General features: G+C 42.2%; 1 protein-coding gene and 1 non-coding gene across 2 annotated transcripts; one reads left to right on the forward strand and one right to left on the reverse strand.

Moving 5' to 3' along the window:
- The first annotated feature begins 2388 nt into the window (after positions 1–2388).
- On the forward strand, positions 2389–13594 carry COX7A2L (cytochrome c oxidase subunit 7A2 like). Its single transcript, XM_027113280.1, has 3 exons — positions 2389–2552; positions 11101–11232; positions 12674–13594. The coding sequence occupies exons 1-3, from the start codon at positions 2481–2483 to the stop codon at positions 12812–12814; spliced, it is 345 nt and encodes a 114-aa protein (XP_026969081.1). The 5' UTR covers positions 2389–2480; the 3' UTR covers positions 12815–13594.
- Positions 7750–7856, reverse strand: LOC113624236 (U6 spliceosomal RNA). Its single transcript, XR_003434280.1, has one exon. It is a non-coding gene; the product is annotated as a U6 spliceosomal RNA (small nuclear RNA).
- Positions 13595–14356: the final 762 nt, after the last annotated feature.

A 14356-nucleotide genomic window follows, 5' to 3' on the forward strand; every position in this document is an offset into this window, starting at 1 on the left:
CTAAAATCAGTTGGCAGGAACTTTAAGAAAATAACCAGTGTTGACAGGCACCTTTATACTTCAAGAAGCTGGTACACCTTAGTGCTGCTAAAAGCTAGGGAATGTTCTCTACTTTTTTCTTCCAAAATATGTCTAGAAGACAGTGGGATGGAGATAGGGAGCTGTCGTAAATCATTTGATTTCTCTTTTCAGTCTAAACTCTGTGAAAGACCTTTCTTTCCACCCAATATCTGCTAACAAGCTCATTCTCCTTTCGTGGTATGAGTGACTCCAGCATTTAATTAATTAATTAAATTAGAGTAACAAAGAAAAATTAACTGAGGTTCTTATATGTAGCCAAGAACCATGGAAAAGTAAAATGACTCAAAAGTAAGATCAGCAATGTAACGTTTGTGTAAGCTTCATAACCTACTGAACTGTTGATTCTCAGAACACTAGGGAGGGAAGATAGTCTGATGATGACGATTCCTACTTTACAGAAGAGAAAGCAAGGCCCAGAAAATGTAAATAACTAGCTGCAAATCACTCAGCCTTGAAGAAATTGCGACTCAAACCCAAATCACAGGTTCTTTCCATTATATCACCGTGCTGCTTTGTAAAAGTAGCGACTTTGAATTGGTCAATCACATGAATATGCTAAAACCTTTGCTCTTGAGTCTTGGCAGTGCTGAACACTTGGCGCTCTCGGGCTTACACCTGTCAAAGCTAGGATGCTGGTGTACACCCTAACTCTGGAGAACTCAGCCTCCATCCTCTTCTCAGAGTGGAGTTATATCTACTTATCCATTATGTAGTGCTTCAGAGTATAGACTCTTGAGCCAGGTGACTGGCTCTGCCACTCACTAATAACTGACCTGGGCAAGCTACTTAACTTTTCTGGGCCTCATTTTCCTGTACAGTAAGATGGAGATGATAACAGCGCCTATCTCATAGGATTGTTGTAAAGATTAAATGAGTTTATGTAAAATGCTATGTACAGGTTAGTATCACCCATCTGTTTGCCACATGCTTTCATAAGTGCACTATAGGGTCTTCCCTGGTGGTCCAGTGGTAAAGAATCCGCCTTACAGTCCAGGGGATGCAGGTTCAATCCCTGATCAGGCAACTAAGATTCCACAGGCCGACGGGCAACTAAAGCCCGCACGCCACAACTAGAGAAGAGAAAACCCACACGCCACAACTAGAGAGAAGCCCACGCACCACGACGAAGAGCCTGAGCACAGCAACGAGAAAAGATCCTGCGTGCTGCAACTAAGACCCGACACAGCCTAAAATAAATGAATAAATAATAAGTAAATCTTTAAAAAAAAAGCCAGTGCTTTCTTTCTAAAAAAAAAAAATTTTAAAAAAAAGAACTATAAATGCACCTGTAATATGCTTATGGAAACCTCTGGTTAGATGATAAAGCCAAGAAAAGCTTTGCTCCATTCCAGAAGGTAGGAAATTAGTATACTCCTTTTACACAGTACCTGGCACATAGTGGAGATTCAAAAAACATTTTTAAATTGAACTGAAGTGGATAGTACCATAACTGAAAGTGGTAGTCCTGATCTTTCAGGCTCAACGTCCAGATTTTTCAAGTATTTCTAGTCCACCTCCCCTCCACTCCCCACCTCATCTATCTCGAAGGGCAGAGACCAGGAAAAGGATGGGCAATCAGTTCCCACAAAGCTCAAGTAAGAGTAAAAATCAGTTCTGAGAACTGTGCAAAATATATGTCCTTGTGCCTGAAGTTCAAAGGGCACGATGTATTTCCTCTACAAAAAGCCCAGGAGGCTATCTTTATATATTATTGGGGCGAAAATCCTAACAGCCCTCAGTAACAAACAGCTTGCAGCAGGTGTTTCCAATTTTTCTTATTTGCTCCCCCGACTCCTAGACTGCCAGAGAAGCCTGGCCAACGGATCCATACTCCTGAGCCCACTGAGCGAGAGTGGGACGCTTCACGAGGTGACCTAGGTTTGGGAGGGGTTAAGTTTGGGAAAGGGAGAGACGCCTTCAGGACAACTACCAGGTGGCGACCCCACAGCACCGGCTCTCTGGAAGGGAAAGAGCGGACTCACCCCGCCCAGCCCCTCCCCTCCCGCCCTAGGCCCCGCCACGAGCCCGCCCCCTCAACCCCGGCAAGTCCCTCAGCCTCCCGCATGATCGGCAGGGCGCTTGCGCAATTCTTAGGGCGTCTTGGTACTGCCCGAATCTAAACGTGACGGAAAGAGGCAGGCTCGTATTCCCCACACACCGCGCTACAGAGGCTTTCCGCGCTGCCCTAGAACTTGTTTTGCCTTTTTGGCCCTGAGAACCTGGCTTCTCATTCCGTTATGTGGCTTAAGAGGGCATGTTTTAAATTAGGCGATCCCCGGGCAGCCTGCCTTTTGGCGCAGGGTCCTTGGGCTGAGTCTTCGGCAGACACCCGGGAAAGCGGGGTCCTTCTCTGGGGCGGTCGCGCGGGCAGGGGCTCCCTGAAGTCGACACCGGGCAACATGTATTATAAGTTTAGTAGCTTCACGCAGAAACTGACGGGAGCGTGGGCTTCCGACGCTTATAACCCTCAGGTACGGGTAGCGCCGCGCCGGTTCGGACGGGAGAAGTGGCGGCCCGAGTCTGCGCCTGGCAGTTTCAGCGCCGGAGCCAGGCGAGGCTTCTGCCCGCGCTTCGGTTTAGTTGGTCCCTCACCTCTTGTCACGCACTTGCCGTGGCCATGGAGGCTCCTTAATTCTGTAGCTGCTCCCCGGCGAGGCTGGCCTGGTGTGGAAGTTGGGCCTGGCACACAGTAGCGGTCAAGGTGACCCCCGAGGTCGTTGTTGGTGGCTCGTGAGGTCGGCGGGGCCCAGAATGTGACCCGACCGAGTCCGAAGTTTGGCCCTGTCCTTTTTTTTTTTAAGGAAGTCCAGCTTTCATTCTCCTCAATGCCCCATTGTCATCCTCCTGCCTCAGCCCCAAAGACAGCCTCATCCAAGCACCAGATTTGGGAGCTGGGGTGATGGTACCAGCGGAAGCCATAGGGGCAGAAGGGGCTGTGTGATCAGAATTAGAAGACTTAAAGAGTTAATTCAAATGTTTGGGTGAGTCTTCGCAGTTAACGTGCAAAGAGCTGACATTTTTCCAGCTGTAAAATGGTTGATGGTTGCTTTTGAGTGGTCTGAAAAGTATTGCGACTTCACTCAGATTTTGCCAATGGGATTATCAGTCTCTAGCTTGTAGTGTAGAGATGAAAAACTTTAGAGTCCCAGACTCTTAATTTGGGCTCACATCCTGGTTTCGCTGCTTTAATTTTATGACCTTGATCAAGTTAATTCATTGTGAGCTCAGTTTCCTTTAGGGCAGCTGGAGTACAGATTAAAAGAGGTGTGTGTCATGTGACTAGCAATCGTTGGCAGGTGGCTATTACTGGATAAGTGGTAGCTATTCTCGAGAAGCTAAGTCTGAGATACCATCATTTTCATTCTCAATTCTCAGGGTAGGTAGGGAAGGGTTGATGAGATATGCAGTTGGAAAACTGGACTGGAACAATAAGGGCCCCAGGTGGGGTGTAAAGAATGCTCCATTGTTGTTACCTTTTCTTTCTTCTGTGAAACACCGTAACTTGCTCAAGGGGAAGGATGTTTAAGGATGATTTCAATGTAAGATTAGATGTGCTGTTAACTAGGATAGGGAGGGCAAGAAAAAGCACGTTTTTTTGGGGGTGTGGGGTTGGGGAGGAAGGGTCCAGGTTTATAAATATTGAGCTCGTGATGAGATGTCATGTCTGATTGCAGCTGGATTTATGAATAAGGAGTTTAATAGATCTAGGTGTCTTAAGCCCGTAGGTGGTAGTAGAAGCTGTGGTGGGGGAGATCATCCAGGGAGCAAGCACATGGGAAAGAAAGATGGAGTTACGATTAGATTACAGAAACCGGAAGGGAGAGTGGAGGAGGAAAATTTATCATAAGAACAATCCAGGATTAGAAGGGAAAGCAGCGTGGTGTCGTTGAAACCAAATTGATAGTGAGGTCTAAAGAAGGAATTGACAACAGTGACTTATCTTACAGATTATAAGAAATAGCTATTTCTATTATATTTGCTTCTATAAAGAAGCAGGTAGTCTTAAAACATAAAGGTGTGTGTTTTTCAGCACATTTTTGACAAACACACTGTGTAACCCACACCCTTATTAACATATACAATATTACATCACTCCTAGGAAGTTCCTTTTTACTATTGCCCTGTCAATCCATGTTCATCTTCCTATTCATATTTTTATCACTATAAATAGTTTTGCCTGTTTTTGAATTTCGTATAAATGGAACCACACAGTACTGTTTTGTGTAAGCCTTCTATTTCTCAATATTTTTGAGGTTCATTCATGTTATGTTTATTAGTAGTTGGTTTCTTTTATTGCAGTATAGGATTTCACTGTATGAATATATCACAATTGATCTATTCCATTGGTGATTGTAGAATTTCTCTCAATAGAGTTTTAGCATAATCTAGATTTTGTTATCTAGTAAGAAAAAGTGAAATTTTGAACTAAAACTGACACATCTTGAAATTAATTGGCACTTAGAGCAGATATTACCCCAAGATGCATTTGGTACAGAGAGGGATTAAAGATTTCTAGCTCCACTTGAATTGTGTTTCTCTTGAGAATTTGGACTTCTTAATTACTTAAGGATTTCTTAAGTTATGTTGAAAGAAGTGATATTATGTAGGCTTTATATGAATATTGTAGGCTTTATATGAATTGCAGATTTCAGAGTGATTGTGACAGGTATCCCCAAACCAAGGGTTCTGACTTTGGTAATCAGGAGTACTTCAATTTTTCCTTTCTTGGAAACTTTTAAAATGTTAGCATACTGTAAAATGTAGGTGTTTGTAACTTTCAGTATTATGTAAAGTGAATAATCTAACATGCATTGAGTAAACTTATATGGAAAAGCTAGTTCTCTAACAATAGTACAGGTAGAGATTTATAAATCAATCTGATGGCAAGTAATTGTCGGGAGGGTATTTTCCAGGGGTTGAGTGAAGAACATTTTGCTTACCTTTCTGTGTCCTTTGTCAAAAATAAATTGAGGCCAATAAGCATATGAAAAGATGTTTGACATCATAAGTCATTAGGGTAATACTAATCAAAACCACAAGGAGATACCACTTCACACCTGCTAAAACAAAAAAGACAACAGGTGTTGGTGAGAATGTGGAGAAACTGGAACCGTACTACATTGTGGGGGGAATTTAAAATGGTACAGCCTCTTTGGAAAACAGTTTGGCATTTTCTAAAAAAGTGAAACATAATTTTACCGTATGATCCAGCAGTTCCTCTCCTAGTTAAGATGGCAGGATATTCTAGATTAAGAGAACTGCGAGAGTGGAGGAGGAGAGGGGGGCTGCAGGGGGAATCATTGAGTAGGTAAGTTTAGCTGTGGTGGATGGAGGTAGATCATGAAGGGCCTAGGATGGTAGGACTTAATTTTGTGAGAAATGAATAAGAATTTACAAAGCAACTTGATGCTGAAAGTTGTGGTAGAGTCTTGTCCAGAGGTTGAAACAAGGGCATGGCCTGTTCCCTTTAGTTTCATGAAAGGTTTATGATGGAGGAGTACGTATCATAACCAGAGCTATGCTTTGAAAAGATAATCTGACTGGGAGAGGATGCCTGTTATACCCATAAAAGAGTTCAGGGTCTTCTCAGTAAGAATGGAGAAAGAGTCAGAGGCTGGAGATGAGTACTTAGCGCCCGGTGAAGGAGATTTTGGAAATGAGGAAGGAGGACTCCAAGATGACTGGGTAATGGGAGGATGGTGGTGTTTCCCCCAGAAACAGGGAGCTCCTGAGTAGGCTTGTGAGAAACTGGGTGAATTTTGGATTCACTGAGTGTGAAATGTCAGGGAAACATGGAGGTGGTGGTACCTAGCTGGCAATTGGAAATGAAAGGACTTGATCACTGCAGATTGAAACTTGTTTGTTGTCCTGAATCAGAATGAAAGAGCTCGTAAGTTTCTATCATTTAAAAATTAAAACATTTTTGGGATAATTCTCTTATTTCTCCACCCTTCTTCCTCCTCCTCCCCAAAGTTAAAAGGTAGAAGGAAAGGGGAAACTTTGGGCCAGTCAATTTTGAGGTGAAAAAAATCATGTTTACTTTTCTCTCTTAAAATTTGGAGCAGCTAAAGTAGACTAGGAAGAACTCAGCTACTAAACGTGGTAAAACAGTTGAATGGCTCTTAATCAGTTGTAGAGGTAGTGATTGTGTAAACAGCTAAGAGATTTGATACTCAGCTAAACCTGTGATTTCCACTTGGTCTACAGTCCACTTTTTTTTTTTTTTTTTTTTTTTCCGGTACGCGGTCCTCTCACTGTTCCGGCCTCTCCCGTTGCGGAGCACAGGGTCCAGACGCGGAGGCTCAGCGGCCACGGCTCACGGGCCCAGCCGCTCCGCGGCACGTGGGATCCTCCCGGACCAGGGCACGAAACCGTGTCCCCTGCATCGGCAGGCGGACTCCCAACCACTGCGCCACCAGGGAAGCCCCATCCTCTGTTTTAACACAATTACTGGTTGCTGCATTAAGAGTAGACTGTAGGGCAGCAAGGATGGAATAAAATCAGGATGACCAGTTAGGAGGCTGTTTTAAAAATCTAGGAGTTTGGACCAGAATGTGGATTGGTGAAGATAGGTGAGAAGTGGTCAGATTCTAAATATAATTTGAAGGTAGAGCCAAAAGGATTTTCAAATGTGTGAGTGAGAGGTATTAAGAACAATTTCAAGGTTTTTGGCCCAAGTACCTGGAAAGATGGGGCGTTATCATTTATTGAGATGAGGAGGGGCATATTTGAGGCTCATAATTCCTCTAGGTTGGGGCATCCGTGGCCCTGGAAGGAGGCCTAGGCAAAGGGATTTGCTGTAGATCCCTTCCTGTAAATGTAGCTTCCTGGTCTACTCTTGAGAACCCTAGTGCTAGTCTTATCTAGCTGCCTTGAAACACTGGAAACCTTGACTGCTCTTAAATTGTTAGGAGGTTTAATTATGCCTAGGGTGAAATACCTTAGCACCATTTGGATTCTTTTTACCTGTGGGGCCGAGACAGCTGATTACTGATGGTGTGGTGTAATAAACATGTGTGGGTTTGAATCCCATCTTACTTGTGACTTTTTTTTTTTTTTTGCGGTACATGGGTCTCTCACTGTTGTGGCCTCTCCTGTTGCGGAGCACAGGCTCCAGACGTGCAGGTTCAGCGGCCATGGCTCACGGGCCCAGGCGCTCCGCGGCATGTGGGATCCTTCTGGACCGGGGCACAAACCTGCGTCCCCTGCATTGGCAGGCGGACTCTCAACCACTGCGCCACCAGGGAAGCCCCTGCTTTACTATTTTTTTAAACATCTTTACTGTAGTAAGTATAGTTGCTTTACAATGATGGGTTAGTTTCTGCTTTATAACAAAGTGAATCAGCTATATGTATACATATATCCCCATATCCCCTCCCTCTTGCGTCTCCCACCCTCCCTATTCCACCCCTCTAGGTGGTCACACAGCACTGAGCTGATCTCCCTGTGTGATGCAGCTGCTTCCCACTAGCTATCTGTTTTACATTTGGTAGTGTACATATATCAGTGCTACTCTCTTACTTCGTCCCAGCTTATCCTTCCCCCTCCCCGTGTCCTCAAGTCCATTCTCTGTGTCTGCATCTTTATTCCTGTCCTGCCCCTAGGTTCATCAGAACCATTTTTTTTTTTTTAGATTCCATATATATGTGTTAGCATGCGTAGTTGTTTAAAAATATGGAACGCTTCACGAATTCGTGTGTCATCCTTGCTCAGGGGCCATGCTAATCTTCTCTGTATCGTTCCAGTTTTAGTATATGTGCTGCTGAAGCGAGCACACTTAGGACATTTCTGAGCTTTGTTTTAATCATCTGTAACATGGGCTGGTAATAATTTATGGGGTTGATGTGAAGAGTAGATTTCGTTATGAAGATTGTTTAGGAACCTGAAAAAAAATGTTTATTATAAGTGAAAAAAGTAGAATGTGGGGTTTTGCACTGTGACTATAAAGATTAAAATATGCCTATGGGGCTTCCCTGGTGGTGCAGTGGTTGAGAGTCCGCCTGCCAATGCAGGGGACGCCGGTTCGTGCCCCGGTCCGGGAAGATCCCACATGCCGCGGAGCGACTGGGTCCGTGAGCCATGGCCGCTGAGCCTGCGCGTCCGGAGCCTGTGCTCCGCAACGGGAGAGGCCACAACAGTGAGAGGCCCGCGTACCGCAAAAAAAAAAATAATATATATATATATATATGCCTATGAAAAGATTGGAGGAGAATATACAATTCATAATAACTGATGGGATAAGATAATGGGATTATAGGTAACTTTAAAATTTGATATTCTGAATTTTTACAGTATTATAAATGGAAATATGGAATTATTTTAAGCTGTTAAGATGGTTGATAACTCCTGTTTTGAGATGATCTTGTTCGAAAACTTTGCTATAGTTTTGAATCACTTAACAGGTAAACGAATACAAGGCAGCTAGGTATAATCCCATCTAAAAATGCTCTCACATTAGTCCTGTCAAAACATGAATTTAATTTCAAACCAGTTTTGGAGTTGCTTGGTAGGAAGGGTTTTAAAATTTTTGCATTCAAGGGAAAATGATCATAAGGAGAAAATACAAAGAGCTCACAGAATGATGAGAGAGTGTCTAAAATTCTCCAGTTTAAAGAGAGAACTTTCTTATAGCCTTGTTATCTCAGTAGTTGGAGCCCCGGTTCTGTCTCTGACTCCTAAGTCTCTGTTATATTCCAAATGTAGACTAACAGCTTACTAAGCAGACTTTCTCTTCAAATGGATTGTTGTTTTTGAGCAGTAGTTGACGAGAGGTAGCAGGGGCAGGTAGGTACTTAAATGCCAGGGTTCTGGACTTGAGAGAGGCTTGAGTTCCCACACTTGCCTCTTTTTGTTATGGAGTCTCAGGCAAGTCACCCTCTCTGATCCAGTTTTCTCCTCTGTAAAAAGGGAAAGGTAACATCTCCCTAGGATTGCTGTAATGATGCGTATGAAATGCTTAACATGATGCTGGGCACATAACAAGAGCTTGGTAGATATTAGCTGCTATTATTCCATAACACTGATATCCATAATGGCAGAGATTGAATGTGTCCTATATATTTTCAGTATAGAGTAATTACTCAGTAAAATATGTTGAATGAGTGAAAGAACAGAAAAAAAGGCCGTGATTCTTTCCCATTTATGGGACTGTGTTAGAAGAAATAGAAGCCAAAATTACTTCAATGCCTTTTTGTTGCTCTGTTGATCCCAGTGCCTGCCTGGTGGGAGTAACATTGAGGTTTTCAATATGTGATCTTTAGAATAGGTCTCTTGTCAGTTATAGGTAAAGTTAGATTTTTTTGAAGAGATCAAGTACAATCTGACAACTCTTATTAATTTGAGCAAAGGATTTCCTTTTTCATCTGTAAAAATAGAAGAGGCTGAGCTTTGTTTGCTAACTTTAAGATTTTATTTTTCTGAGTTAGAATTTAATATAAAAGGATGGATTTTATTGATTTGTAACTCTGAGTTCCTTAGTGTGATCTGTAGGTTATTTTGGAGAATCATTTATCTATCTGCCACTGTAGGTTTACTCCATCAGATAGAAACCCAGAGTTCCCTTTAGGTTCTTTTTTTTTTTTTTTTAAACAGCTTTGTTGAGATGTAATTCACATACCATACATTTACTCATTTAAAATATATGATTAAATGGTTTTTAGTGTATTCACAGACAATGTGCAACCATTACCATATTAGTTTTAGAGCATTTTTATCACCTCAGAAAGAAAGCTGTACCTTTCAGCTATCACCTTCCTCTTCCTTAACACCCCCCGCCCCTCCTCCCCTGTCCCTTAGCAGCCACTAATTTACTTTCTGTCTCTGTAAATATCCCTATTCTGGACTTTCATATATTTGTGGTCTTTTGTGACTGACTGCTTCTACTCAGCGTACTGTTGTTTTTTTTTTTTTTTGTGGTGCGCGGGCCTCTCACTGTTGTGGCCTCTCCCGTTGCGGAGCACAGGCTCCGGACGCGCAGGCTTAGCGGCCATAGCTCACGGGCTCAGCAGCCATGGCTCACGGGCCCAGCCGCTCCGCGGCATGTGGGATCTTCCCAGACCGGGGCACAAACCCGTGTCCCCTGCATCGGCAGGCGGACTCTCAGCCACTGTGCCACCAGGGAAGCCCAGCGTACTGTTTTTAAGGTTTATCCATATTGTAGCATGTATCAGCACTTCATTTTTCTCCCCCCTTAGATTCTTTTTAAGACTGTGTGTTTGTCCTTCCTTTCTCTGTCACATGTGGCTGAGGCAGCTGCTGAGCCCCCGAATCTCATTCAGCTTATGTTTATTGAATGCCTGCTGTGTCCCAGACACTGCTTTAGGCACATGCTACTTCACGCAGTCCTTTCAGTGGTAGACACTCTGTGTATGTAGTACATGTGTATTGTCGTACACACGTCACAATGAGAACACTGAGTTTTCCTTTTTTATTTTTACAGTATATATTTTTTAACTTACAGATTTATTAATGCCAGAAAGTTCAGTTGCTCTGCTGTAATTGTTTTGTTTTGTTTTCTGGTCCTGAAAGACAGCTCTCTTCCCATTACAGGCTCTTTCAGATTGAGATATTTCTTTACTGTGTGTCTGGAAAGTTTCTGAAGTCCACTTTGAGATTCCATGTTGGTACACCTACTCACCCAGAGGAGAAAAGGGACAGCCAGGTTTCTTTTGAAATTTAACCCAAAGTTCATATAGATGATAAATGTTTTATTGGTTTGATGAGAAGATAGACACAGTGGGTTTATCTGGAAGCTTAGATTGGGCCTCTGTTGTGGTTTGCTTCTCCCCCGTCTGCCTCCCCCACCTTAACCAGCAAGAGAGTTCTTGACTGTGTTTGCTCTGCGCTAGGGTGTTTTAGGGACTTTAAACCTAAATGCTTTGTAATGCAGAGTTGGGGACTTTCCTTCTCTCTTGTGTGGTGGAATCACTGACTCCACTCTTCTGGACAGCCTTCTCCTGGAAAGCCTTGTTCACATGCCCAGGCATACTTTCAACTTGACCTTTTCCTTTTTTCCTGCAGGGATTAAGGCCTGTGGTTTCCACAGAAGCACCGCCTATCATATTTGCCACACCAACTAAACTGAGTTCCAATTCTACTGCATATGATTATGCTGGGAAAAATAAAGTTCCAGAGCTGCAGAAGTTTTTCCAGGTGAGAGAAGACACTAGAACAGTGAAGGCTGTGAAGTAAATAGACCTAAAAAACCCTACAAAATGGAGTCTTAATCTAGTTTGCTACTCACTTCCCTGTTTTTTCTTAAATAGAAGTCTCTTGATTTTAGTTTAAGCCATAAACTGGTAGAACTTCATGTAGGTAGAAACTGATAAAAGAGGAGAGGGTGATTAATTTCCTCATCACTATTTAAGGTTATGCAGATTTTTAAATTGCATATGTAGCTGTTGATCATCCATTGGATGGAGGAAGCAATAGCATATATATAATAATACTGTGAATAATCCAGTATATATTAGGCTTTGTGACACATGCAGTGACTTTTGGCAATAAGTTTTCTTCTAGTTGATTTTTGCTTGCTTGATATTAAAATTCACTGAACTGTTCCTAGAAGTGGGGGAGGCTCTCTTGGGTTTGCTGATTAGCAGAGAAGCTAGGATTGGACTTAAAAATATGATTAATGTTAATCTACCTACAGATAATTGAGAGGTCAGTGACTCAACTGTATCTCAGGTATCGTGGGAGTGGCAATAGCTGTTACTGCTGTTGCTGGAAGGTAGCTTCCCCCTCCTCAAAAATATGTCCAGATTTAGGACCACCTTGGGGACTTTTGATCAGTTTAATCTCTTTTTTTTTTTGCGGTACGCGGGCCTTTCACTGTTGTGGCCTCTCCTGTTGCGGAGCACAGGCTCAGCGGCCATGGCTCACGGGCCTAGCCGCTCCACAGCATGTGGGATCTTCCTGGACCGGGGCACGAACCCGTGTCCCCTGCATCGGCAGGCGGACTCTCAACCACTGTGCCACCAGGGAAGCCCAGTTTAATCTCTTTTAATCTGATAACTCAGACTTGAGTGGGCATTTGGGGTCTTGAGTTGCCGTGGGGAGGGATTTTGGAGACTGTCCAAAATAATGGATTAAACATTTTATGGAGTCTCATTATTAAATAGGGGTTTAGCAGCTTAATAGAAAGAAGGTAGTTGAGTACAAAATGGACATGAACCTGTTAACTGACCTGGTGTGCTTAGACTTAGTCCACTAATGATCAGAAGTCAGACTAAATGTAGAGCATTTCTTATGCCTACAGGTCTTTGATTAGCTGCTGATTACCTTTGCCTTTAAAAAAAATTCACCAGTGCTCCTTTTGTAATTAAGCAATGTATGATAAATTCCTTAGAAATGTGGATTTGTTGCGCACATGTTCCTGAGGCTGCATTTTGGAGAATGACTTTGGACTTACAAACTTTAGCTACATTAGTAAGAAATACACCAGTGTTTCAGTTAGCATTCTAGTAGATTTGGGCTTTTTCTACTGCAGTGGGTTGATGGATTAGTTATAAAGTAGAGGCATTTGTTCTATATTAGCCTAAATTGTAGAATCTTTTTCTTATCAGCCATATCCTTGATAATTCTTTCTTTCAAGAAATCCGACGGTGTGCCCATCCACCTGAAACGAGGCTTGCCTGACCAAATGCTTTACCGGACAACCATGGCGCTGACTGTGGGAGGGACCATCTACTGCCTGATCGCCCTCTACATGGCATCACAGCCCAGAAACAAATGAGTTAGGCTGCAGAGGACTGGTTTGCTTTTTAGCATAAATCCTTTGAATTTTCATTTTTCATTATTTCTGTAAAAAAAATTTTTTTTTTTAACTTGAATGGCCTACTTAACATTCTTCAAGAAAAACAAATTAAGACAGTATTTTGGTTTGTTATGAAATGCACATGGCCTGGCAGAGCTCATTCGACAGTTAAAACTATTGTTTAAAGAAATGCTGCTGCTCTCTGCATTTGGGCTTCTGATTTCCCTGGAGGTTCTGAATGAAGGTTACACACAGTCTCATTATGGCAGTCTGTGCTGAGGTCCTTGGGGACTTTTGGTGGAGTTTTGAGCTTGGGATGGAGAAGCCTTTTTGGATTTGGATGTGACTGAGGAAGGAAAACAAGCTAAGGCCAGGCACATGAGATGAGAGATTTTGAGTTAGTAGTCACGTTGGGGATTTTTCCATCCTGCAGTAAAATGTTAATAGAGATTATTTGCAGTCTGCCTCTGTTCATTGGGCAGTTTGTTTCAAAGGGTTATTTGCGTCATCTCAGATCTTTAGTGAAATTTTATGTGTAATTGCTATGTATTTATTCCACCATGGGAACAGAGAACACCTGTTTAGTGTTGCACTTTAGACCAATGTCTGTTTTATTAATACAGCTGTGACACAAATTCTCCTTTACCTTTTAAAAATGTTATGGCTTTAAATTATGATTTATTTTAATTGTGGAATAAATACATGAATGAAAAAATCTCAAGTTTGAAGTCCTTTTAAATAAGCTTTCAAAATAATTTCCGAACGTACCAGAGGCATCTTAAACCCGAGTCTAATTTCTTTCTTTTTAATTAGACACTAGATAATCTTTACAAAACGGTTCCTCAAAGTCAAGTAATAGGAGGCGAATGGCATATTCGTGATTACCGTATGGTTCCTTATAAGAAACTGCCTTACCCCTTAGTGAAATGTGCGTGTAGCACACAGTTCATTTAGACAGTAATTTCCTGTGTTGTCACAGTTGGTAGACTTCACATACCCTGTATTAATGCTGGAAAAAGGTGGAATTTTATTATATAAAGTGGTGGTCTGTATTTTGCCATAGCAAAGAACAGTAACCTCTTACTGAAGATAAAATACGGCGTGTGAAAAGTCAGTATCATTCTCACAGGCTAGGAAACCCTTATTTGTCTGTACAAGTCTAAACTTCCTTGGTATTTCCCCCAAGTTTTTATTTTGAGAAACTTCAGAATACAGAAAGATTGTAAGAATAGAACAATATATCCCTGTATGTTCTTCACTTAGATCACCAGTTATCAATATATTGTCCACTTTGCTTTTTCTTGCTCTCTCAAACACAGGCACACATAATATATGTACATAATACACACACACACACACACATTTGGTTTTTGCTGAATCATTTAAGATTAAGCTATGGAATTGTAATTCAGCCATAAATACTTTAGCCAGTATCTCCTAAAAATGAGGACGTTTAGTTATCATGTCCCTTTAGTCTCCTTTTATCAAGAAGAGTCCCCACTGTCCTCCATGACATTGACC

Source organism: Aethalodelphis obliquidens, unplaced genomic scaffold (assembly GCF_003676395.1).
Source record: "Aethalodelphis obliquidens isolate GAN/ISIS:26980383/991018 unplaced genomic scaffold, ASM367639v1 scaffold12, whole genome shotgun sequence".
NCBI lineage: Eukaryota > Metazoa > Chordata > Mammalia > Artiodactyla > Delphinidae > Aethalodelphis > Aethalodelphis obliquidens.